The 26,138-nt window shown below is 38.1% G+C and overlaps 1 protein-coding gene across 1 annotated transcript; it reads right to left on the bottom strand.

Moving 5' to 3' along the window:
- Positions 1-22,912: 22,912 nt before the first annotated feature.
- Positions 22,913-23,848, bottom strand: LOC311167476 (olfactory receptor 2G3-like; the record flags this gene model as incomplete). The annotated part of the gene is made up of 1 exon (XM_084228496.1): positions 22,913-23,848. One exon carries the CDS (start codon positions 23,846-23,848, stop codon positions 22,913-22,915), a length of 936 nt encoding a protein of 311 aa, XP_084084622.1.
- Between the last annotated feature and the right edge of the window lie 2,290 nt (positions 23,849-26,138).

Genomic DNA, 26,138 nt, shown 5'->3' with positions numbered 1-26,138 from the left:
CATAGTTTTGGTTTTGTTGTTGCTGTTATTGTTGTTCTTTGGTTGAAAATTATTTTGTGTGTGAGTGTAGGTGTAATTTTTTCTTGTGTTTTCCATACAAATAGCCCACAAAATGTAATGGTCACCTCAAGTGAGTGAAAGAGGTCAGGTATTCTGTCAGCTGCTGTTTCTTGAGAGGAGATGTGCTTCTAGTGATCTCATGATCTCATCTGAATGGTCTAGATGCTCATCTCCCAGGAAGTATCTTCACAACCAGCCTTCATACGAAGAGGCACAACTCACCTTTACCTTCATAGGGTCTTTGTAGCTGGCCTGAAATTAAATTTGACATAGGACAGATCAGCAGGAGAAAAGCATGCACATTACATCACACAAATTCCCCACCATTCCCAGTATTACAAAGACTCAGAGAAATGGTGAACCCCACTTGCATAAAGCTAAACTAACACAGGCATGAGGGGAAAGTGACAGAATAGTTCTCTCTCATTTGGGTTAAAAGCCAAATGTAAAACCAGAATGTCTCTGAATCAACTCAAAGGTAAAGGGACATGATAAGTGAAATAAGTAAGAAGGAGAAGGACAAATACCAGACAGTTTCACTAATATGGTCATAAATAAAAAGACAAGTAAATCAAAAACAAACCCTAGAAATCTCACCATAAATTGAGGCTACCCGAGGGTAGAGAGAAAAGAAGGGAGGGGGCACTAGGACCAGGGTGCAGGATGAAGGGTGCTGAGGTGGTGGGTGTGGTGTGGTAACACACATTTGAAGGGGTATGAACCTGTACCCTCTGTCATACACAGTGTTGTAAACCAACATTGTCTCAATAAAAGAAAATTGCAATCATCTCAAAATACCTTTATTAGTGACAAAAAATATAAACTTCTTGATTGAATGCTTTCCTTATGAAAGGTAAGTAAAGATATTTCATTATGCCACAACTTATATTTTGAAAACTAAATAGAAATTGCAGCAATTGTGTAGAACATAGAAGCAACAGGTATTCTGCTGTGGTTTTTTGCTGGTGGTGATAGCAGGAGGGCAAAGTATATGTCATCACTAACATTGTTAGATTTGTCCGCACTCGTGTTAGCAAAAAAAAAAAGACTGCTTTGAATTTATTTTCCCGTTGTCTTATTCTCTTTTACAGACAATGCACCCGCTCCCCCCAATGTTGACTTCTTCTCTCTTCCTGTATTTTCCCTGGATTGACATCCTGCTGCATTCTTTCTCTGATTTTTCTGGAACTGCTTCTGTAGGGTAAAGAAAATATCAGGCTTTTCTGCCCTTCCGCCATCAGGATAGATGATGGATCCTTGTGGTCCTGAATGCATGCCTGATGGCGGGCACCTGGAGTAGGGTGTGGGCATAGGTAGATGGGATTCAGTTGAGCTAAGACTGTGCTTTTAAGGGCGGCGTCACGGGGATGCCAGTAGCAGCAGCAGAAGCCGAAAGAGAAGTCGAGAAGCAGCAGAACGAACGCCAGAGAGCCCAGATAGAGTAAAGACTTGCTGGGGGCTGGGAGGCCTGCCAGCCCCGCAGCCAGCACCCCTGCCTGCCATATGCCTGGTGAACCCCAATAAAAGACCTGCAAAAACCCACTAAGGACTCTGACTCCTCCTTTACCCTGTCTGCATGGGATCAGAAAACCTGCACTGTGTCCTGTTCCTGCCTTTACAGCTTCCTTGTCTTTTTCTCAATTCTCTAAAAAAAATCAAGATTGAATTGTATCTCTCCTCAATTCATTTTTACCATTCTGAAATTTTTTATTTGTAAGATCACCATCCTTTTTGGGTGATTCCAATTAGATGCCATTATATTTGGTTTGCTTTGACACATCACCCTGTGCTAAATGGGCTCATTAAAAGGATTTTTCTGGTTCTTATTCTAATTCTTACTGTGTCCCTTCCCTCTGCTTTCTCCCCCTCTGTTTATTTTGTCTCCACGTTAGAGGCTTTTCTTACTCCAGTGCCTTTGTTAGGGGTAAAAGGATGTCCTAAGCAAACTCCATACAGGTTTTGTGGACTCCACCCCCACCTCCCATGAACAGTGCCTTTGGCAGCAGAAGTGGTAGATCATCTGCTGGTGCCAATAATCTTGTCTTTTGCCACTAGGTTGGTAGCCTGCCTGGACTTATTTGTGTTCTGTTGTATTGTTTCATTGTGTAGTGCCAGGAAGGGCACTGAGCAGGTTTTCAATGATCCGAGCAGACCTGGGTAAAGGAGAGTCCTGGAACCCTCGGTGGTTTTCTCAGGCTTTTATTGAGCTTTTGCATGCAGTGCAGAAATCAGGTATACAGCAGGCAGGGGTACCAGGGGGGGCAGGAGGCTGCCAGGCCTCCAAGCCCCTGGCAAGTCTTCACTCTGGGCTTCTCTGGCAGTCTTTCTCCCTTTCTCTCTCCCCTGTTGCTCTCCTGCCCCTCCTTCTCTTGTGGAATATATCAATACTGCAGTCATGACCCACAGAAGTAAACATAACTTATAACAATGTAACAAAATGTAAGTCCCCACATCAGGCAGGCAATCCTAATGGTCAGAGGGCAGAAAAGCCTGAAAACAATTTACCCTACAATTCACTCCCTCAGGGTTTTCTGCCATAGAGTCTACATATTAAGTTACATACAATTTTCCCTTCATAAGCCCTGCAGCCAAGGCCCACAAAAGAAAATACAACTCAATAATGAAACAATGCAACAGAACGCAAATAATTCCAGGCAGGGCACCAACCTAGTGGCAAAAGACAATTATTGGCACCAGCAGATGATCTACCACTTCTGCTGCCTAAGGCACTGCTCATGCAAGAGGGGAAACACTCAGGCATCTGCCATCACACGCCAGGAGCCGTCAGGCTTCCTGGCCTTCTCCAATTGTGGGCTCAGCCACAAGCCATACACCGCATCCACCCCCAGGATGCACTCACTCTTGGATTGGCAATTCTGTACTCTTTGGGGGTAATCGCCCATCCCTCAGGGTTGTCTGTCTCTGGTCACTCCAACACTCGACTTTCATAGTCACCAATGCAACATGCAGACCCCTGTACTCAGGCCAACCCAGCACACATGCATATGGGTCGGGGATCCGTGGATACAAGCTCCACATGTGGCCTCTCTCTTCGGCTTGGGCTCCACCACAAGCCACGTTCCCTACCCGTCCCCCAAGGACGGACTCCTCAGCTCCTCACCCTTACTCAACAATGAGCAGGGCATCACCCACAGGTGATTTTAAGAGACTCACTGGCCTTCTTTAGCATACTTAGGCTGCTTAACTTGGGCTTCCCAATCTCAGCACCAGCTTTTGCCTAAGTTGGTGTGGGGGCAGGACAGGCACTGAGCAGGTTTCCTGGGATCCAAGCAGACCAGGTAAATGAAGAGTCCTGGAGCCCTCCATGGCTTTCTCAGGCTTTTATTGAGCGCTTACATGCAGTCTGGGAGTGTGACGCCTCCATTCCCTTCTGTTTTTTTTTTTCAGGAGAGCTTTGGCTATTTGGGGTTTTTTGTTGTTCCATATGAATTTCATCAACAATTGTTTATTTCTTTGAAGAATGACATTCAAATTTTTATTGGAATAGCATTGAATCTGTATATTGCTTTTGGTAGGATGGCCATTTTAATAATGTTAAAATGAGCAGGGGTTGTCTTTCCATTTCTTTGTGTCTTCTTCTATTTCTTTTACAGTGTTTTATAGTTTTCTTTGTATAGGCCCTTTACCTCTTTTGTTAGATTTATTCCCAAGTATTTGATTTTTTTTTGTTTTGATAGTAAAAGGGATTTTTTTATATTTCTTCTTCTTCAGATTTATTGTTGGTGTATAGGAAGGCTACTGATTTTTGCGTGTTGATTTTGTATCCTGAGGACACAGAAACATCAATTCCAAAGAGCACCTGCACCCCTATGTTTATAGCAGCACTATTTACAATAGCTAAGATTTGTAAACAACCCAAATGCCCAAAAATAGATGACTGGATCAAGAAGATGTGGTACATATACACCATGGAATATTACTCAGCATTCAAAAAAGATAAACACATGCAATTTGCAGCAACATGGATGGCGCTGGAGGGGATCATGCTCAGCGAAATAAGCCAGAAAGAAAAAGAAAAGTACCGGATGGTCTCACTCATAGCAGGAATCTAGAAAACTTAAATAAGGGACCAGGAAAAAGAATAACTATAAGAAAGAAAATATCAAAATCAACAAATAACTATGAACAAGAGACACTCTTTGGGGGGTGGGGGGCGGGGAAAGGAGGGCTTGGGGTAAAAATATGGTGGTTGTAATTGTATGGGGAATATAAAAATAAAAATTTAAATTAAAAAAAAAAACATTGTCTCTCTTTTCTTCATGGTTTAATGGTTTCAAGTTAACACTACTGAGGTTGTAGGGGAAATGGTTTTCAGGCTTTTCTGCCTTCCTACCATTAGGATGACCCTGCCTGTTGGGGCACCTGCAGTTGTTACATTGTTGTAAGCTGAGTTGTTTACTTCTGTGGGCCAGGGAGGAGTATTAAGATAGTTAACAAGAGAAGCAGAAGCAGGAGAGTGAAGGGGAGAAAGAAAAAAGAAGCCAGACAAGCCCAAAGTGAAGACTTGCGGGGGGCTTGGAGGCCTACCAGCCTCCTGCCCGCCCCCGCACCCTCACCTGCCATTTACCTGTTTGCCACACTACATATAAAACTCAATAAAAGCCTGAGAAAACCACCGAGGGCTCCAAGATTCCTCCTTTACCCGCCTGTCTGCTGGGATCCTAGAAACCTGCTCTGTGCCCATCCTGCCACTACAGATATTAATGATTAAATGGTCTATGTATTTCTCCCACGTTATAGACCTTACCTACAAGATTTTAATCTATTTAATCCACTTTTTAATTTAATTTTATTTTATTTTTAAACAATAATTTCCCCCCACTCCCTCAGTTTAAGTCCCTGTAGAATTTCCTTCCCCAAGGAACCCGTGCCCCATCACCACAGTCCTCTGCTTCTCCCTCCCTCCCTCTGATCCCTCTACCACCTCCTCTACTGCAGTATGTCTCTGATTTATAATTGCCCATTTTTGCTTTGTTGTATTTTGTACTGTTACTATTTTTTTTGCACTGATGTCTTATTTGGTTCCCCTATATTCCTGCTATAAGTGAAACCATCCGATATTTTTCTTTTTCCTTCTGGCTTATTTCACTGAGCATAATTCCTTCTAGTTCCATCCACGTTGCTGCGAATGGCATGAATTTCTCTTTTTGATTGCTGAATAGTATTCCATTGTGTATATATACCACATCTTCTTGATCTGGTCATCTATTTTTGGGCATTTGGGTTGTTTCCAGGTTTTACCTATTGTAAATAGTGCTGCAATAGACATAGGGGTAGAGGTGTTCTTTGGAATCAATGTTTTTGTGTCCTTTGGGTAGATCCCTAGGAGTGGAATTGCTAGGTCATCTGGTAGCTCCATTTTTAGTAGACTGAGGAAACTCCAGATAGCTTTCCATAGTGACTGGACCAGTTTGCACTCCCATCTGCAATGTAGGAAATTTCCTTTTTCACCACATCCTCGCCAACATTTGTTGTTGCTTGTTTTTTTGATATGTGCCATTCTTACTGGTGTAAGGTGGTATCTCAATGTGGTTTTAATTTGCATTTCCCTGATTATAAGGGATGTTGAGCATTTTTTCACATGCCTGTGGGTCATTTGCTTTTCCTCCTTGGAGAAATGTCTTTTGAGTTCTGCTGCCCATTTCTTGACTGTATTGTTTATTTTGTTTTTATTGAGTCATGTGAGTTCTTCGTAAATCTTTGTGATCATTCTCTTATCAGTTGACTGGGGTGCAATGATTTTTTCTTTTGCTTTTTTTTTTTTTTTTTTTTTTTTGCTTTGAGTGATAAGTCTCTAAAAATGTTTCTGAGATATATGTCCTGTAGTGTTTTACCTATATTTTCTTCCATATATTCTATGGTTTCAGGTCTTATGTCCAGTTCTTTTATCCATTTTGAGTTTATTATTGTGCACAGTGAGAGGTAGTGGTCTAGTTTCATTTCCTTGCATGTGGAGGTCCAGTTTTCCGAGCACCATTTATTGAACAAACTGTCCATATTCCATTGCATATTCTTTGCTCTTTTTTCAAAGATTAGTTGTTCATATAAGTGTGGCTTTATTTCTAGGCTCTCTATTCGTTTCCATTGGTCTGTGTGTCTGTTTTTTTCCAATACCAAACTATTTTAATTACTATGGGTTTGTAGTATAGCTTGAAGTATGGAAATGTGATAACTCCTTTCTCCTTTGTTTTCATCAGCAGGGCTTTGGTTATTCATGGTTTTTTTAGTGGTTGCATATGAATTTCATCAGTATTTGTTCTATTGAATTGTATTGGTTCCATATGAATTTCATCAGTATTTGTTCTATTTTTTGAAGAATGTCATTGAGATTTTTATTGGAATAGGGTTTCTCTTTGTTTTTGTTATTGTCTCTTTTGCTGTGCAGAAGCTCTTTATTTGATGTAGTCCCAGCTCTTTATCTTTGCCTTCACTATCACTGCTTTGGGTGATGTGTCTGTAAAGATGTCTTTGATGTGCAAATCACGTAGTGTTTCGCCTATATTTCCTTCTATATATTTTATGGTTTCAGGTCTTATGTCTAGTTCTTTAATCCATTTGAGTTGATTTTTGTGTATGGTGTGAGGTAGTGGTCAAGCTTCATTCTTTTGCATGTAGCGACCCAGTTTTCCCAGCACCATTTATTGAACAAACTTTCTTTGCTCCAATGCATAGTCTTTGCTCCTTTGTCAAAGATTAGTTGACCATAAATCTGTGGGTTTATTTCTGGATTTTCTATTCGATTCCATTGGTCTGTGTGTCTGTTCTTGTTCCAATACCATGCAGTTTTGATGATTATGGCTTTGTAGTATACTTTGAAGCCTGGGAGTGTGATGCCTCCATTCCCTTCTTTCTTTTTCAGGAGAGCTTTGGCAATTTGGGGTTTTTTGTGATTCCATATGAATTTCATCAATAATTGTTCTATTTCTTTGAAGAATGACATTGAAATTTTGATTGGAATAGCATTGAATCTATATATTGCTTTCGGTAGGATGGCCATTTTAATAATGTTTATTCTTCCAATCCATGAGCAGGGGATGTCTTTCCATTTCTTTGTGTCTTCTTCTATTTATTTTAACAGTGTTTTATAGTTTTCTTTGTATAGGTCCTTTACCTCTTTTGTTAGATTTATTCCCAAATATTTGATTTTTTTTTGTTTCGATAATAAAAGGGATGTTTTTTTTTATTTCTTCTTCTTCAGATTTATTGTTTGTGTATAGGAAGGCTACTGACTTTTGTGTGTTGATTTTGTATCCTGCCACTTTACCGAACTGATTGATGAGTTGAATTAGTTTTTCTGTGGAGTTTTTGGGGTTCTCTATGTATATTATCATATCATCTGCAAATAGTGATAGTTTGACTTCTTCTTTTCCTATTTGGATTCCTTGGATGTCTTTCTCTTGTCTTATTGCTCTGGCTAGGACTTCCAGTATTATATTGAAAAGCAGTGGTGAGAGTGGACATCCTTGTCTTGTTCCAGATCTTGATGGAATTGCTTTCAGCTTTTCACCATTGAGAATGATACTGGCTGTTGGCTTCTCATAGATGGCCTTTATGATGTTGAGGTATGTTCCTTGTATCCCAAGAATTTCAAGGGCTTTTATCATGAATGGGTGTTGCATTTTGTTGAAAGCTTTCTCAGCATCTATTGATATTATCATATGGTTTTTATATTTCTTTTTGTTGATGTGTTGGATAACGTTGATTGATTTTCAGATGTTAAACCATCCTTGTGTCCCTGGAATGAATCCTACTTGGTCGTGGTGAATTATCTTATGGATACACTGTTGGAGTCTGATAGCTAAAATTTTGTTGAGGATTTTTGCGTCAGTGTTCATTAGGGAGATTGGCCTGTAGTTTTCCTTTTTTGTGTTGTCCTTATTCGGTTTTGGTATTAGTGTAATGTTGGCTTCATAGAACGTGTTTGGTATTGTCTCTTCCTTCTCAATTTTTTGGAAGAGTTTGTGAAGGATAGGCACCATTTCATCTCTGAATGTTCGGTAGAATTCGTTTGTAAATCCATCAGGTCCTGGGCTTTTGTTTTGGGGGAGGTTTTTGATTACCATTTCAATTTCGCTGCTTTTAATTTGTTGGTTTACGTTTTCTATTTCTTCTTTATCTAGCTTTGCGTGATTGTAGAGTTGTAGGAATTTGTCCATCTCCTCTAGATTGTTGAACTTGTTTCCATACAACTGTTCATAGTAGTTACTGATTATTCTTTTGATTTCTGCTGTGTCCGTTGTGATTTCTCCTCTTTCATTTATGATCCTGTGTATTTGTGCTTTCTCCCTTTTTTCCTTTGTGAGCCTGGCTAAGGGTTTGTCTATTTTATTGATTTTTTCAAAGAACCAGCTCTTGGTTTCATTGATCTTTTGGATTGTTTTTTTAGTTTTGATTTCATTTATTTCTGCTTTGGTTTTTATTATTTCTTTTCTTCTACTGGTTTTGGGTTTTTTTTTGTTGTTCTTTTTCTAGATCTTTGAGCTTCGAGATTAGGTTGTTTCTTTGAGTTCTTTCTTGTTTTTTGATGTGAGCTTCTATTGCTATATATTTTCCTCTTATTACTGCTTTTGCTGCGTCCCATACATTTAGGATATTGGTGTCCTCCTTGTCATTCAATTCAAAGAATTTTTTAATTTCCTCTTTGATCTCCTCATTAGTCCAGTGGTCTTCCAATAGTGTGGGTTTCAATCTCCATGAGGTAGGAGAGTTCCTTGCCTTCTTTTTATGGTTTATTTCTAGTTTGATGCCTTCATGGTCAGAAAAGATGCTTGGTATGATTTCAATCTTGGTGTATCTGTTGATGTTTCTTGTGTCCCAGTATGTGATTGATCCTGGAGAATGATCCGTGTGTGCTTGAGAAAAATGTGTACTCAGATTTTTTTGGATTGAGTGTTTTGTAAATGTCTGTTAAGCACAAGCACTCTAGATCCTTATTTACAGCTTTTGTGTCTTTACTTATTTTTTGTCTCATTTTTCTATCCATTGTTGATAGTGGTGTGTTGAAGTCTCCTACTACATATGTGTTTTCTCTGATGTCTGTTTTCAGAGATGATAATTGTTGTCTGATATATTTTGGTGATCTTTCATTTGGTGAGTATATGTTAATGATTGTTATTTCTTCTTGAAACATTGTCCCCTTGATCATAATGCAGTGACCGTTGGGGTCTTTTTTTAACTTTTTGAGTTTGAAATCTGTTTTATCAGGTATAAGTATAGCTGTTCCTGCTTTCTTTTTTTGGTCCATTTACTTGTAGGATTGTTTTCCATCCTCTAACTTTGAGTCTATTTTTATCTTTTGTAGTTAAATGTGTTTCCTGGAGACAGCAAAAGGTTGGGATTTGTTTCTTAATCCAGCCTGCGACTCTGTGTCTTTTTATTGAAGAATTTAGTCCATTGATATTTAGAGTTAATATTGATATGTAAGCATCTGTATTTGCCATTGTGTTTGTCTGTCCTTTGATTTTATTCATTTATTCTTTTAATGACTTTTTTGGCCTTCTTTCTGTGTTATTTGTCTCTCTGAGGTTCTGGCTTACGGACTCCTTGTAGTTTTTTTTGGAGTTGGTGTTTAGTTGTAATGAAATTCCAGAGTTTCTGTTTGTCTGGGATGGTCCTTATTCTTTCTTCATAGAGGAAGAAAAGCTTTGCAGGATAGAGTTTCTTGGTTGCATTTGTTATCTTGGAGTCTGTTGACTATGTCCCTCCACTCTCCTTGCCCATAGTGTTTCTTCAGAGAAGTCTGATGTCAGTCTGATTGGTTTTCCTTTGTATGTTATCTCTTTCTTCCCTCTTGTCAGCCTCAGTATTTTTTCCTTGTCTTGGATTCTTGGGAGCTTTGCTATTATGAGTCTTGCTGTATTTTTCCTTTCATCAAGGAAGTTTCGTGTTCTTCTTGCTTCTTGTATGTCTATTTTCAGCTCCTTCTTCACGTTTGGGAAGTTCAATTATTTCCTTGAATTCCTAGGTCTCTCTCCTCTCCTTGGAATCCTATAACTTTTAAAATTCCTTTCCTCATGGTGTCAGATAGTTCTTTCTTCAGACTTTTTCCTTCGTACTTCTCTTTCTTTATCCATTTTGGTTCTTTTTATTTCTGTGTCTTTTAGAGTGCTTATTCATTCTTCCATTTCCTCTATTCTGTTAGCACTGCTTTTCCCAGTGTTCTTTAGGTCTTCTGTTAATCTTTTTATCTCCTGCATTCCCTTCATTTCCCTTTTTAGGGACTCGATTTCATTCTTCTGAGCATTGTTTTCCTTAATGACTTCCATCAGTTTTTTCATCATGGCAATTTTAAATTCTTTTTCTGGAATGCTCAGACGTTCTTCCAAGTCACTTTGTTGCAAGCTGGTAGGTGGTTTTCTTTTTGAAGTGTGTCTTTTTTCCCGAGGAGTTGCTACATTGCATGTAGTTTTTCTTTTCCCCGCTGCCTCTCTTCTAATTTGCCTGTCTTCTATGCGTTGGGACACTGTGTCGCCTGTACTGGCTGGCTTCTTTATGGTGTGCTCTTTCGGGGGTTTCAGAAACTGGCAATCCAAACAAGTCAAATACTGTTATGGCAGAAGTCTAGTGAGGCAGTGGTTCTTTGAGTATGTTAATGGTCAATGTTGCAGAAATTCTCCTCCTTCTGTGTTTAATTCCAAAGGTGTGCCTTGAAGTCCCACAGACTTCCCTGGAGGTGGGGCAGCTGGATTGTACTGTGGGTTACAAATAGCTGGATCCCCCTCTGGGCTCCCACTTCCTGCCAGGCAGGACCAGGCTTGTGGGGGCCTTCAGCTCACCTTTGACTGTGCAGGGAACCTTCTTCCTCTGGCTCCTCGGGGAGCCCTCTGCCAGTTTCAAGCAGTCTTTATTGAAGAAAGGTCCCTGTTCTAAAATGGCGGGCGGAGACACACTTTGCTGCATGCCAGGTCTGTGCTGGCCGGTCATGGGTGCCCCCTCCCCCTCTGGGCTTGGACTGCTGGCCAGAAGGGTCCTGGGGTGGGTGAACTTCCCAGCTCACCTCTGGCTCCACCGGGAGCCTTCTGCTGGTTTTAATCAGTCTTTATTGAAGAAAGGTCCCTGTTTTAAAATCACAATGCCTTTCTTTATGTAACCATCTCCGTAATAATTCAGTGTGAATGTGTGATGGGATGGCACTCTCTGATATTCCTTGTGTTCATGTTATTCATTGACTTTTATCATAGTGACTTATAGAGATATGAGGTGCTTTCCACATCAGAGATCATAGATAACTTGTCAAAGTGGGCTAGAGACATTAAAATATTGAGCTGGATAAAATATTTTAATGGGAGCCAAATAACCACATACTCCATCTTTACAATGTATCACAAGTAATATATAAATATTTGATTGAAAGGGCATTATGATCCATGCTTCTTGTCACAATCAGTTGTTCAACCTTCGGATTTCGTCGTCTTTTTTTTAAAGATTTATTTTGTATTAATACAAGAACCAGGGCACAGGTCAGATGTGTGGGAGAGTGGGAGGATTCATCAGAGACAGATTGGAGAACACAACAGGTAGAATGACCGAAATACACTGCTGAGGGAAGCTGGGGATGTTTGCCAGAGAGGTTTGCAGCATCATGTGGTTTGCTCCGCAGCTGGTGGGGATTGAACTGGCAGTGCAGTCACTGCGAACAGCTTCACAGCACTGCACTCAACCACCTGCACCACCAGGGAGGCCCCTCCAGATTTCTTCTAATTAATCCTCAGGGAAAATTCTGCATGAACTGTATAAAACATTTTAGTGTAATCCAACATCGGTGTTCCAAAGCTCCATTAGCAATTATATTTTTTAGAGTTATTAATTTATTATATACATTCATTGTTCATTTACTTTGATTGAAATGGTCAATACTAAAATTTAGAAATACTAAAATTTAGAGATATGTTTCCACAACTGAGTCAAAGTATTTTAAAATTGCTAGACATTGTTATTGATATTCAGAACCACTTCATGTTTGAGATGAAGTGATGATTTCAACTAGCTTTTTGCCAAACTTGATTAAGTCCAGGGAGTATAGTAGGTTAAGTCACAGTAATTGTGTCAATGAATCCATTTTTTTCTTCTAGCCAACATCACTGAGAAATTAAAAAGATATATGGCTAATTTCACTATGAGTGGGTTTATATATTGATTCTTATATCGATTCTTATATACAGTGGCAGTAACTGTTAATCTCCTCATTATCATCGCAACTTCCATCAACAATAGTCTCCACTCACCCATGTATTTCTTCCTGAAACAGCTCTCCTTCCTGGATGTGCCCTACATTTCCATTACTGTACCAAGGTCCATTTACAACTCTTTCATGCACAGTGACTACATTTCCCTCAGGGAATGCATAGTTCAGTGTTTTGTTTTCATTATCTGTGCTTGTGCTGAACTATTCATGCTCTCAGTGATGTCTTATGATGGCTATGTGGCCATCTGCCTTCCACCCGCTATGAAATCATCATGGATGTCTGCACCTATGTCTATGGAGTCCTAGGCGTCTGGATCACTGGGATCATTTCTGCAACCATGCACGCAGCTGCCACTTTCTCCATGTGTTTCTGTGGTTCCCATGTCATTCACCAGTTCTTCTGTGACATCCCCCACCTCCTGAAACTCTATTGTTCTAATGAGTGTTTCAGCGAGGTTGGGGTTAATGTCTTTTTGGTTCTTATGTCCTTTCCTTGCATTATCCCCATTGGAGTGTCCTATGCACAGATGTTCTCTACTGTGCTGAGGATGCCATCTGTTGAGGGTAGAGTTAAGGCCTTTTCCACTTGCCTTCCCCACTATGCTGTCATGATTTTGTTTATTTCAACCAGTAGCTTTGAGTTTCTCAAGCCCCTTCTGACTCTCCAAGTACACTGGACAGTTTGCTCACTATTATGTAGACTGTTGTGACCCCAACACTCAACCCAATGATCTATAGCCTGGGAAATAAACCCATGAAGGCAGCACTCAGAAAGGTTTTCCAGAGGAGAAAAGCTGACCTATTTTGTTGAGGCCCATCTGTTAATTCTTGTTTGGGAAAAGATAAAAATATATTGGAACACTTTGTGATACAAGTGCAAATAATTGAGTTTATGAGAGAATCAAGATGAGTAGTGAAGCTCAGGAACACACTTTAGAAAAAATGACTAATCTCTCAGCTTCTGAAGAGGAATTTATTATTTTCAGGGAAAACTTTCAAGGTATGGATAGGTTCCTATTGTATGTATTCATGTGATAAATCCTCTATACATTGAGGAATACTGGGAAAGTTTTTAAAATTTTCCCTATTTGAAGATTCATCTTTTGGGAACTGGGAGTTTCAGTCCTGCCATAAACATCAGTGCTTGTGTTTCTTGAAGTTACTGAGTTGTCTTGAAACTGCAGTTTCAGCTACATGTTCCTGTGAATAAAGTGATTTATTCACAGGATTTATTCACAGGAACATGAATAAATCATTTTATTCACAGGAAGTGTTCCTGAGACACTTTCTCCTGTATGAGGTCACTGCTATTTAGGTGGGGTGAGGAAGGAGGGTACACACTTAATTGTCAGCTTTGGTGAACCAAACATAACACAGTAGATCAAATATTCAAAGCTCATGAAGAAATGAGTATATAGTTATTTGCCATATCAGAGAGTTGTCACAATTATAGGTTATCAAGTAAAAAATACTCACACAGCAATGCTGTAAGAATTACTGCTTCAAATGCAATAGCTTAAAATCACACCCCATGAAACCAGATTGAAAAATTGCCATAATTTTAAAGAAGCTAGCGTAATCCCTTCAGGGATCATTTCTATCAGCATGATGGAAAACAGTAAACATGAGGTTCTTTTCTCAGTTTATCCTGTTACACTGGGGTTGGGCTACTACATCACAGCTGCATGTGGATGGAAACAGCCAGCTCTCAGCATTGGTTGAACACCCGCTGTGTGCCTCAAAGTCCTCTATGAGCAATAGACTGAGGTCACTCTGCAAAAATCTCATTATACCATTTCTTTGTGACTTAAGTTGCATTGAAATAATTGTCACTTAGATGGGAGGAATGTTTAAATAACACAATAATCTGTCAGTCCCATCCCCATCCTCCCTCCATCTCTAGTAGCTTCAATTCCCCAATGATATATCTGGGCTTGGTTTTGGTTTAGATTTGTCGATTCCTTTTATGTTTTGTTCTCTATTGTCCACATTAGTGGAATCATCTAATCATCTAATCATCTGTCTTTCTCTTTCTGATTTTGCACTTAGCACAATCCCCTCAAGTTCCATCTATGCTGTTCAAATTGCAAGAGCTCATTTTTTTTATAGTTGAGTATATTCTCTTATGTATACAGAGAACATCTTTTTTTAAGATTTATTTATTTGTACAAGAACCGGGGTACAGGCCTGATGCATGGGAGGGTGAGAGTATTCACCAGAGACAGAGCAGGGAACAGAACAGGAAGACTGACAAAATATACTGCTAAGAGGAGCAGCAGGTGTGACAGGAGAGGTCTGCCATTCCATGTGGGAATCTCCCTGGCTGGCCGAGATCGAACCCACGCTGCAGAAGCTGCAGACAGCTTCGCAGTACGGTGCTCAACTGCCTGTGTCACCAGGGAGGCCCCCAGATAACTTCTTTTTAAAACAGAGCTTTGTTGTTTACATAATTTGGTTAATGTAAATTGTACTGTAGTTAGATAAGAGTATGTATATCCTTCAAATTAGTGGTTTTGTAATCTCTGGGTAGACACCTAGGAGTGGAAATGATGGCTCATTGAGTAGATTTTCTTCAATATTTGAGGAATCTGTAGGGTTCCATAGGGACTAGATCAATCTATATCCTCATCATTGGTATGTAAGGGTTTGTTTTTCTGCCTATCCTCATCAATATTTGTGATGTCTAATTTTTTTAAATGGATCTTTTTTATTAGAGTGAGTTGGTATTCAATGATTAGATTTGCATTTCCTGAATATTAGTGATGCTGATCATTTTTTGGTGTTTCTTTTGGTCATCTATAATTTCTTTGAGATGTGTTATTTACTTCTGTCCATTTTTGATTGGGAAATTTGTTTTCCTTTTGATGAGAGTTATGAGTTCTTTGGAGATCTGGGACATTAGTGTCTTTTCATGTGTAAGATGTACAAATGTTATTTTCCTTCTTTAGTTAGTCTGTTTTAATTGAGCAAGGAAAAAACTGAGAAAACAACTCTCAAGGTGGGATTAGAAATCTTTACATAAAATGATAACTTAAAATGTAAATAAGTTTTATCAAAATATAGCTCTATTTTGACACTCTGTTGAGAAATCTGTTGCTACTAAATGGATTAAAAATAAGACCCAATTCAAAAGTAATTGACTTCTGATGATAAGCTTACCAGCTTTGGGAATCCAATCAACAGCATTTTATTATGGTTAATAATATATTACTCTATTCTTGAAAGTTGCTAATAGAAAAACAAATCTCATGACAATACTACATAGGAACTATGTGACATGATAGGTGTATCAGAAAATACTACAGTGATTATCATTTTACAAATTGTGTGTCAAATCAAGACATTGTACACCTTAAACTTACACAGTCATACTCAAACTTATATTCAATAAATTTTTATTAAAAGCTATACCCAACTTTTGCTGTCTGCAAAGCATTTACTTTAGATATTGGGACTCTCATAGCGTGAAACCAAAAAGATGGAAAATTATATTCTATGCAAATGGTAAACAAAGGACAACATAGGTAGTGATATTTGCATGAAGTAAAAAGGACATTACATAAAAAATGCATGAGAAGCCAAAAGCACTTTTAATAATGATAGAGATCAATTCATCAAGAGGATACACACACACACACCAACCATCAAAGTATTCAAATTTAAAGTAAATTTTCATATATCTGCAGTTAGAAAGACAGAAACACAATAATTAAAGGTAGTTTATATAACACATTTAAAAATGGATAGTTTACACAAACAACAATCAGTAATGAAATATTGAGTTGAACTACATTGTAGACCAAAGAAACATATACAAACTTTCCAACCAACAGAAGCAGAACACATTTTTCTCCAGTGCACAAGGAACATTCTCCTGGATAATAATATATTAGGTCAAAAAAACAAGTATTAACAGATAGAAGATGATAGAAACCATGTCAATATATAATATCTTTTCTGACCATCATATTATGGTATTAGAAATACATAAAAAAGAAAACTTCACAACAGTGGAAACTAAACAACACAGTTCTTACAATCAATAAGTAAAAGAAGGAATCAAGAGAGAAATAAAAAAGTGTCTTGGTACAAATGAAAATGTACACATAGCATACTAAAAGTTATGGCATATAACACTAGCTCTAGAAGAAACTCATACCTATTTAACAAACCTCCCAATTTATAGGTCAGAGACTAGCCAAGAAAAACAACCTAAGTTCAAATTTAGAAGAAGGAATGAAATAAGGAACAGAAATAAAAGAAATAAAATAGCCTAGAGAAAGAGAATTATCAGAAATAGGAAGAACTGGTTATTTGAAAAGATAAGCAAAGTTGAAAAATCTTTTGCTAGACTAACAAAAATAGATCTTAAGCAAAACCAGAAATGATGACAAGACATTACAACTGATGCCACCAATACAAAGGATTACAAGAAACCACTATAAACATTGACATGACAACAAATTTAATACCTTGTGGAAACAGATCTTTTCCTAGAAATGTATGCAATAGTAAGACTAAATTATCAAGGAAAGAAAATTTCACAGGTCAATATTGAGTAAGCAAGTTGAGCAAACAACAAAAATGATAAAAATCATGATCATTTCAGTAGTTAGACCAAACATTTAGTAAAGTTCAATATCCTCTCAGGATAAAAATTCTACCAATTGGGTGTAGTGGGAATGTACTTCAATGTAATAAAGGCCGTATATGTAGCCATCTCTCATTCAGGGAAACATGAAAAGGGTAATGCCCCTTTCAATTATTAAATTGAAAGGAGATTCATCTTTTTGGAAATCACAATCTCTTTGTACAAAGCAAAGGTAACTTGGATTTTGTTATCTTCATATTAATGATTTTTTAAAGATTTATTTATGCATATGAGAGCTGGGGTACAGGCCAGAGGTGTGGGGGGTGAGAGGATTCATCAGAGACAGAGTGGGGAACACAGCAGGCAGACTGACTGAAGTATGCTGCTGAGGGGCGCAGCAGGTGAGACAGGAAAGGTCTGCTGTGCTATGTGGGTTGTTCCCTGGCCAGGGATGGAACTGGTGCTGCAGTGGCTGCAGATAGCTTCATAGGTTGCATTTTAACTCCTTGCACCACCAGGGAGGCCCCCTTATTAATAATTTCGATATTATTATAAACTCATAGATAAAGTGTTAGAGAAAATTTTAGATTTCACTATGACCAAGATCGATCCCAGATTAAAAATATGTGTTTAACTTCTATGTAGCTGTCATGAAACCTCTACCTGAAGAGTTATAGGACCTCATTACATCTCTAGGACACCACATTTACTCCTTAAATTTACTCCTTAAAACATTTTAGAGTTTTTCCTTGCATTTCCTTACTGATATCAGATGATGATCAACTTTTAATGAGAGTATTGGCCAACTGTTTGTCTTCTTAGGAGAAGTCACTATTCATATCCTCTCCCTTTTATTAACTGGGTTGTCAATATTTTATATTTTATATTTGAATGTTTTGAGTAATTCACATTGTGCATATTAACCCTTTTTGGCAAATGAGGTGTAAATATCTTCTCTCAGCCAGTGGAAAGACTTTTTTCTAAATATAGTTTCTTTGTATGTTACAAGTCTTAATGTCATGTTGTTGCATTTCTTTATCTTTGTTCTTCTTTAGTCACCATTGGATCTGAGTCCTCATATATATTTCTAATGCTGATGTCAAGGTGCATAGTCTATTTTCTTCTACTGTACATTTTTCAAAAATATTTGTTTCCAAATATTTCATGTTATTCTCACTTGCATTTAAAAAATAATCTACCGTTGTGTTGCTAGCCAGTATTTAGACAGCTAATCAATTTTTGTTCCTTGAACTTATTCAATGGCTCACTTAATTTACTTATAACAGCTGTACTTTATAGATTCTTTTTAAAAAATTTATTTATTTATGCATACAAGAACTGGGGTGTAATCCAGAGGTTCAGGGTGTGAGAGGATTCACCAGAGAGAGTGGGGAGCAGAACAGGCAGATCTACTGAAATACACTGTTTAGGGGAGCAGCAGGCAAGGCAGGATAAGTCTATTTGGGTTGCTCCCTGGCTGGCTGTGGATCAAACTTGTGCTACAGTGGCTGGTGATAGCTTGACAGTGATGTCTTTAACCCCTGAGCCACCAGGGAGGCCCAGAACTTTATAGATTCTTTTGATTTCTATTCACGCACCATTACCTGTCAGTAAAGGGTTTGCATTCTTCCTTTTATGCTTTAATACTTAATGTTTCATTGCTGATTGGGTACTCTAGGCTAATGCTCCTTGGATAGAAGTGGTTAATATTAAACTGGTCACAATCTTTTCTAATTGAAACATTTGAATCATAGTTACTTATATATAAATAGCTATGACAGTCATGTGATAAAAAGCTAATCTTGAATAACAGCTTAACAAAGGTCAGGAATATTGCTACACACTTAAATAAAGTATATAATTAATTCTTTTAAATAATATATTAAAGTATGTTATTAATATTGTCCCATTATTTTACGTAAAGAATCTATACTAGAAAGATGGAAGCAGTTTGTGGACGATCCACATAGCTATTCAAGTGAGGAAGCAGGATATGAATTTGGAAAGCGAAGCTCAAGGTGCTATGAGCTGAATATTAGCCCTAACCCTATACTTAATTATAGACTTAAATTTAGTTTAAATCACTGTAATTTCTGTCTTATATAACTCTTGAAATCTTGAAACAAAAAGGAAACTAGAATATGAGGATAGTGGTTCAAGGGATACATGTGGTTCCATATCTTAGAATGATACCTGACAGAGTAAGAAACCTGTAGGCTATGAGATAGAGTGAGGGAGAGTGAGAGAGAGTGGGGGGAGGGTGGGAAGTGAGGAGAAAGGGGAGAGAGAGAGAGAGAGAGAGAGAGAGAGAGAGAGAGAGATACCAGAAAGACAAAAGTGGACTGGGGTTGCTCTCTTGGCCCCACAGGGCTTGGCTTTTCATGAGCTCTCAGCAGGTCATTGGGATTCCAGGTCCGCAAAACAGATAGGATGCATTCATGAATTTATCTCCCTCTTTTTCTCCCTGAGTTACTCATTTCTTCATTTCCGCTTCTTTTGTAAATAAACCTTTTATTAACCTTTTGTGTGTGCCTGTAGTTGAGCATTAATAAATCCCTTTTAAGCACATGGGTGAAGACCCACAGTCATGCAACCCATTTCATACAGGGGTTGCTTTTTAATACATTCACCAAAAGCTCACCAGGAATGTCGTGCTCTTGGCAGAGCTTATTGACAAGATGGCGACAGGAAGATCAAGGCACTTACCGGGAACCCTCAGGTTACAGTCACTTTTGTGTTTGTAGAGGTCTACATTCTCCATAGACAGCACTTCCATTTTCCTGCCTAGAGTTATAAGGCTGGCTGCCATTGCTGTGGGATAGAATGGGGAGTAATTGCAGGAAAGGAAGCCCTGAAAGTTTTCAGCATCTGAAAGACCCACCACCAAATTACACTCTTTCTTGGTCAGAAGGCTCTAGGTATTAGCCTTCTAAGGGTGAATACTCTTTTATCCAGTTTGTTATCAGAAAGAAGCCTTTCTGCTTGTGTGGGCCAGGGGCTATCAAATTTTGACATACATTTTTTGAGAAAAACAAAATATAACTTTTTATTTGCAGTAACATTGATTTACAGCACCATACATGCTTTGGAGATACACATCCATCCCTCTTCAAATGTGTGTTACGACACCTCACACCCCACCAACCCACCCATCATCTTCTAGTGGAATCTACTGGGCACTCACAGCTCTTTGTTGAGGCAGATTTTCAAATTTTTCTGACTTTAGTCTCATTCACAACCTGCCTTCTGACATAACATAGGGCTTACTTTTGTTAAGCTTCATTTGCTGCTCCAAAATGGGACAGAACAAATATTTTTATTCTCACTGCCTTCTTCTGTCTCCCAATCTTCTGAAAACAGATGTTTCCTCTTTGCTTGCATAAGTCATTCACTCCCTTCCATTTTTAGCTTCCAAAAGTTTTTGATCTCTTCTCTACTCAGTTCTTTTGCAGTTCAATTTTCCCTGTCAATAATTTGATCTTATATTTAGCATAATTTATATGGACTTTAGAAAGGAAGGGAAATAAGCACTTTGTTCAATTTGCTATGCACTGGAAACTCCCTTGCTCTTTTAAATAAATCACTTAGGTTTATGGCAATAACATTAAAACAGTGGGAAAATGTGAACTTGAAAAATCATGCTTTAAATAAAATAGTATTTTATTTAACAAAGTGTTGTATAGTATGAAAGAGTATGAAAGTATAATGTATTTTTTTATTGCTGATAAACGTCATTGGAAGCCAGTGATGCCCTCTGCCTTGACACATTCCAGACATCCTTACTTGGACAACAATTTTCTTTACTCCACATACATTTGTAGTTTGATCTTCTCATTCACAGAACTGCTAAGTCATCAAGTGATCTGTCTTTAATATGATATTCTCAAACACATAGACAATCAATATACTTGGCCTTTTGTTTAATTTTTCACCTATTCTGAACTTAAATTGGTTTGTTAATTATGTCATTAATCATGAAATTTATTTCACAGGAATATTATCTATTATTTTTGGAAAGTGCTAGCATTGTCTAATCCTTCAAAGTTATAAACATAGAGTGAGCATAAGTTATTGACTGTGCATATAATGAAAAGTCATTGAAATGCTAATCAATGTTCTTTGTGCACAAGTTTTCATCTTAAGGAAAATTCTGAAGGGCAGAGATCACAGGTCTATTTTATCCATCTAAATGTATTATTGGCTGAGTTTCATTACAAGGAATTAAGTAAAACATATCAGAATGAGAAAAGGTAACTGTGCGGATAATAGAAAGAGTTGTAGTTATCAAAACTGAATTTTAAAAATTTGTATAATTGTACAGGTGAGTAAGGGATCAGGTTGATCCAGCTCTAAAAGGGGACTTACCACTCAGCATGCATCTGATATTGCTGTAGTAGATGAATCCAGATTGTAGATTGGGAGGTAAACATTATGACTAATGGGAGGATGCCACATACTGTTTGGATAAGGATATCTTTCCTTAGAATTTGTGTGAGGAATACTTTTTCTCCAAACTGTAGGAATGTAAAACTACAGATTCCAAAGCAAGACTAAATGTTATAATTGAATCACAATCTTTATATCAGTGAGTCAAATCTTTAGGTCACAGTAGAATAATTACAATTGCTTGGTCTATGACAAAATATATTTAAATCAAACAACCAACATATTCCTTCAGATGTCAAAAGCTGAACTCATTTGATTTTCACAGGTGAGCCTAGGAGAGAAGTAATAGTGACTATTGAGTACCCACATAATGTATTCCAAGAACAATAAATATACTTGCCATCAAATTCATGCAGTCTGACACCATGCTTATTACCAAGTTCAACAAAGTTTGCTAATGATGACAGACATTTACTGTCCTTATGCCTTCTGACACCTAAAATAGTCATAACAAATTTTTGATGTCCTCATTATTTCAGAAACTGAGAAACTAAGGGTCAGAGATACTAAGTAATTATCTACAGCTCTGCAAATGATAAATGACTTAGACAAATTTAGATACTCCAATGCTATTATAAGCATTCAAGCAAGTGTCTCATGCTTTCTCTAAGTTAGTGAAAAAGTAAATCACTTGAGTTTCCATATCATAAAGGCCAAAAAAGTGATTGACTTATTTTCCCCTATTTTCAGGTGATTGTAATTTCATTCAGATCTAAGTGTAATGGATAAGGAATTACTGAGTAAGATTTTGTATTTTTACAGATAAAAGTAATAAACATGGATTAGGGAGAACTCCTCTGATCAGAGGATAAGAAAGAAGGAAAGACGCTAATTAATATTTACAGATTACTTCCTGCCAGCTATTTTAATTGTAAGACCTATCCAATCTTTTAGTCAACATAATAATAAAACCCATTCCTTCTTTTCCTAAGAAAAGCTGGATACACAAAAACAGAAAGTTTAATAAAACTTGCACAATCTCCAAATGGTTGTTGTGGAGATGAATTCAGTTCTCAATTCTATGGTGAAATCACTTCTCTCTACCCCTCTAGGCAAATGAAAACTTTATGTTTGATAACTGGTACATTTAGGGATTAATAGTTTGTTTGGGTTATTTTACAAATTTTTAATTATTGTTTGGGAAGGGGATAAATGGTAGAAACACATAATATAAAGGTACAGGAAAAAAATCAATAAAAGGTTAAGGAAATAAAGGAAGAGTTAAAGGAAAATGGAGTAAGAAAATAAAGAAGGAAAAATAAGAATAAAGTAAGAAATGGAAAGAAAACAAAGCAAAAAAGGAGACAATAATAAGAAAAGGAAGGAGTGATTAAAAACAGGGAGGTTAAAAAAAATACAGAACAGGAAGGAAGGCAAGAAGCACAATGATATGAACAATAGAATTTAAAGTGTTTGGAGACAGGGTCCAGATGAAGCCTGGGAAAGAGACCAGAGAGGACAGAAAGGTCAAGCAACAGGCAATGACGCAGACTGTGAAGATGGCATCCATTCCTCATTGAACCATAAAGCTCCTCAGTGGAGGAATACCCAAGGTGACCTTCAGTTTCATTTTGTCACAAAACTTGGCCACTATGTGCTCTGCCTCCTTGTTATGAACCCTTGTCTCTGTGAAATAGTCTCCCCAGCGCTCCCTTCACATCTTTATTCCTCAGCGTGTAGATGAGGGGATTGAGGGTTGGGGTCACTACTGTATAAAACAGGGAGATAAATTTCCCATGAGTATGGGCAAAAGAGCTGTTGGGCTGGCCATAGATCACTAGAGCAGTGCCATAGAAGATAAACACTACCGACAAGTGGGATCCACATGTCCCCAGAACTTTGTGCCAAGCCTGGGCTGACTTGATCCTTACAACTGCCCTGACTATTAATCCATAAGACATCAGTATCAATAACAAGGGCAAGATGAGCAAAACTAATGAAGCAATGAACACTTGGACTTCATTGGCATGGATGTCCACACAAGCAAGCTTAATCATTGAGGGAACCTCACAGAAGAAATTATAGATGCGCCGTTGTCCACAGCGAGGCAGCTGGAGGGTGACAGTAGATTGGATGAGACAATTTCCTATTCCACACAGCCACACAATCCCTGTCAGAACCCTGCACACCCTGGGGTTCATCACGGTGGCATAGTGCAGAGGTTTGCACACAGCAGCATAGCGGTCAAATGCCATGACCACCAGCAGAACACACTCAGCAGAGCCCATTGCCAGAGCAACATAGAGCTGGACCACACAGCCCAGGAGTGTGATGGTCTTGGCTGGTCCCCTGAGGTTCCACAGCAGCTGGGGGACAACACTGGTGGTAAAGCAGATATCTACTAGGGAGAGGTGACTTAGGAAGAAGTACATAGGTGTTTTGAGTTTAGGGTCAATGGAGGAGACCAAAATAATGAAGGTATTTCCCACCAGGGTCAACAGATAGGACACCAAAACTACAACGAAGAGTATCTTTTCCAGGTGGGGCTGGTCAGAGAAGCCCACCAGGATGAAGTCCTCCTTGGCACTGCTGTTGGTGATGCCCATTACCTGTTCAGAGACAGAAAGTATTAGAGGCGCTTAGAAGGAGTGACTGGTTGGCCACTGATGACAATATCAGCCTTTTCAAAGAACTATTTGAAAGAGTTGAGAGAAGGGCCTCCCTCCTGGTGCAAGGGGTTAAGCGTCAGCAGCTACTGCAGCATGAGTTTGATCCTGTCCTGTCTCACCCACTGCTCCCCTCATCAGTGTATTTCAGTAGATCCACCTGTTACATTCCCCACTCTGTCTCTCATGAATGCTCTCACCCACCACACCTCTGGCCTGTACCCCAGTGCTTATATGCATAAATAAATAAATCTTGGGGGAAAAAGAAAGAGTTGAGTGAAATTGCAGCCACATTGGGGCACACTGGCTATCATCCTGCTGAAGCTTCAGACAATGACGTGAATGACAGGTCTCTGGAAAGAGAGGCATAGGAAGGCTAATCAGGAAAGAAGAAACTTCTTCTCACAATAATCAGGAAGAAATTAAGATAAAATATATCACAGAAAAAAATAAAGAAGAAAAAAGAAAGTCAGACAAATAAAAATACATTCAATTTAGTTTATAGCTATGACAAATATTTCAATTTAAATGACAAGAAACAAAGTAATGAGAGTACAGATTTAATGACAATTGTAAATAACTTTTCAGTTCCCTAAAAATAAGCTTGAGCTGACATTTTTTTCAAGAATTCATGTAACATAAATGACAGCTTCTAGAGATGATAGAAGTTATTTTTGTGAAATATTTACCCTAGAAAGTAGTAATAGTAGCATTCACTTCTAAATGTTGAATGACTATGCACATAATCTCAAAAGAATATTTCCCTTAGTGATTAGTTAAATAGTTTAGTCCACAGCACATCAGGATGCAAGTTCATGCCATGAATGCAGAAAATGAGCTCATTACCTCCTTCCGTGTGGTAAAATAGAAAGGACACAGGTTTTAGGGCCCTATAATGAATATAAAGTTTGAATCTGAATGGAGGAATGAGAATCAGGAAAAGAAGGGTTGTAAATAAATGAATGAACCTGTCTCAAGGTACAGCACACTTACTAGAATTTCTTCTTCTAGGAGACAACTAGCTTTTCTGAAGCTCCAGTTATAAGCAATAAATATGTTAAATAGTCAATTTATTCACACATACAAACACATTTCAAACACATACAAATACAAAAGACTGTCACTGTATTTCATGTTGGGACAAATACGTACTTTCTACACCTCGTCAATAAAGTCACTCAGGTCTCAATATGTTTCCCTAGTAGACAACTGCAGAATAGAATTTGTTTTATTACTTGTTATGCAACTTAACCAAGAAGGTAAAATAAATTAAGCTGTTCTCATGATTGTTATCAAATGATCTAATCAAATGATTATACCTAATATTTTAACTTTTTTTTAAAGAAACTTAGAAGTCCATGGAAACAAAATGAGATCAGGGGTCTGGACATTCAACATATCAGCACCAAGAAAATGAATGTTCTCTCAAAATAGTGAAAGACAAACATAATAGTAAATGAGAGTATAAAAGGACCATTAAGGAGGAAACCAGTTTACAAATATTTCTCCTAATTCTAATAAATACACTTACAACTACAAGCATACACATCCATGCACACAAATACATACAGTCGTCATCCTCCCATTCACTCATTCAAGGTCAATTCTCATTTCTTCATCAGTGGGGGAAAGAAGTCATATCTTCTATCAAATGAATAAGATAAAATCCAGATGTGCCAATCTCTTTAGTCCTGCTTCAGGTTCTACTTTATCTTCCCAGTCCAAGAAGAATTTCCCTTGTGTTTCTATAGCCTACCGCCCATACTTGCACATTATCTCAACAGCAATGCCATGAAAAATCAATTCACATTCTTGAACTAATTCCTTATTTATAAGAAAATCTATTCTCTTATTTAAGCTTGCAGAAAGCTTGTATTCCACATGATGTAGAATTGAATGACATAGTGTATCATATGACCACCAGATTGAGAGGTAATCACATTAAACCTGAGTCTGAATTCACCATTGAATATTAAGAATCATAGGCATGATGTGGATGGGAAGCCAAGGCATGCCTACCAGTGAGAAAGGCAAGAGAGAGGAATTTCGCCACCTTCCTTTGCACACAGATTGTCATCTTAACATAGAAAAGAACTTGGACCCATTGGACTCCAGTTACTGTTACCTTGAAATGAGGAGTCAGTGGCTGAGGTGCACATACTGTTTGTAGGGCTGTTACTGTAGTGAAGATCCCTGAGGATCAGCTCATCTGGAGAGACTGGAGAGGACA

This window comes from Talpa europaea (genome assembly GCF_964194135.1).
Source record: "Talpa europaea genome assembly, chromosome: 2".
In the NCBI taxonomy this organism is placed as follows: Eukaryota; Metazoa; Chordata; class Mammalia; order Eulipotyphla; family Talpidae; genus Talpa; species Talpa europaea.
This window is presented reverse-complemented; position numbering and strand designations above follow the sequence as displayed.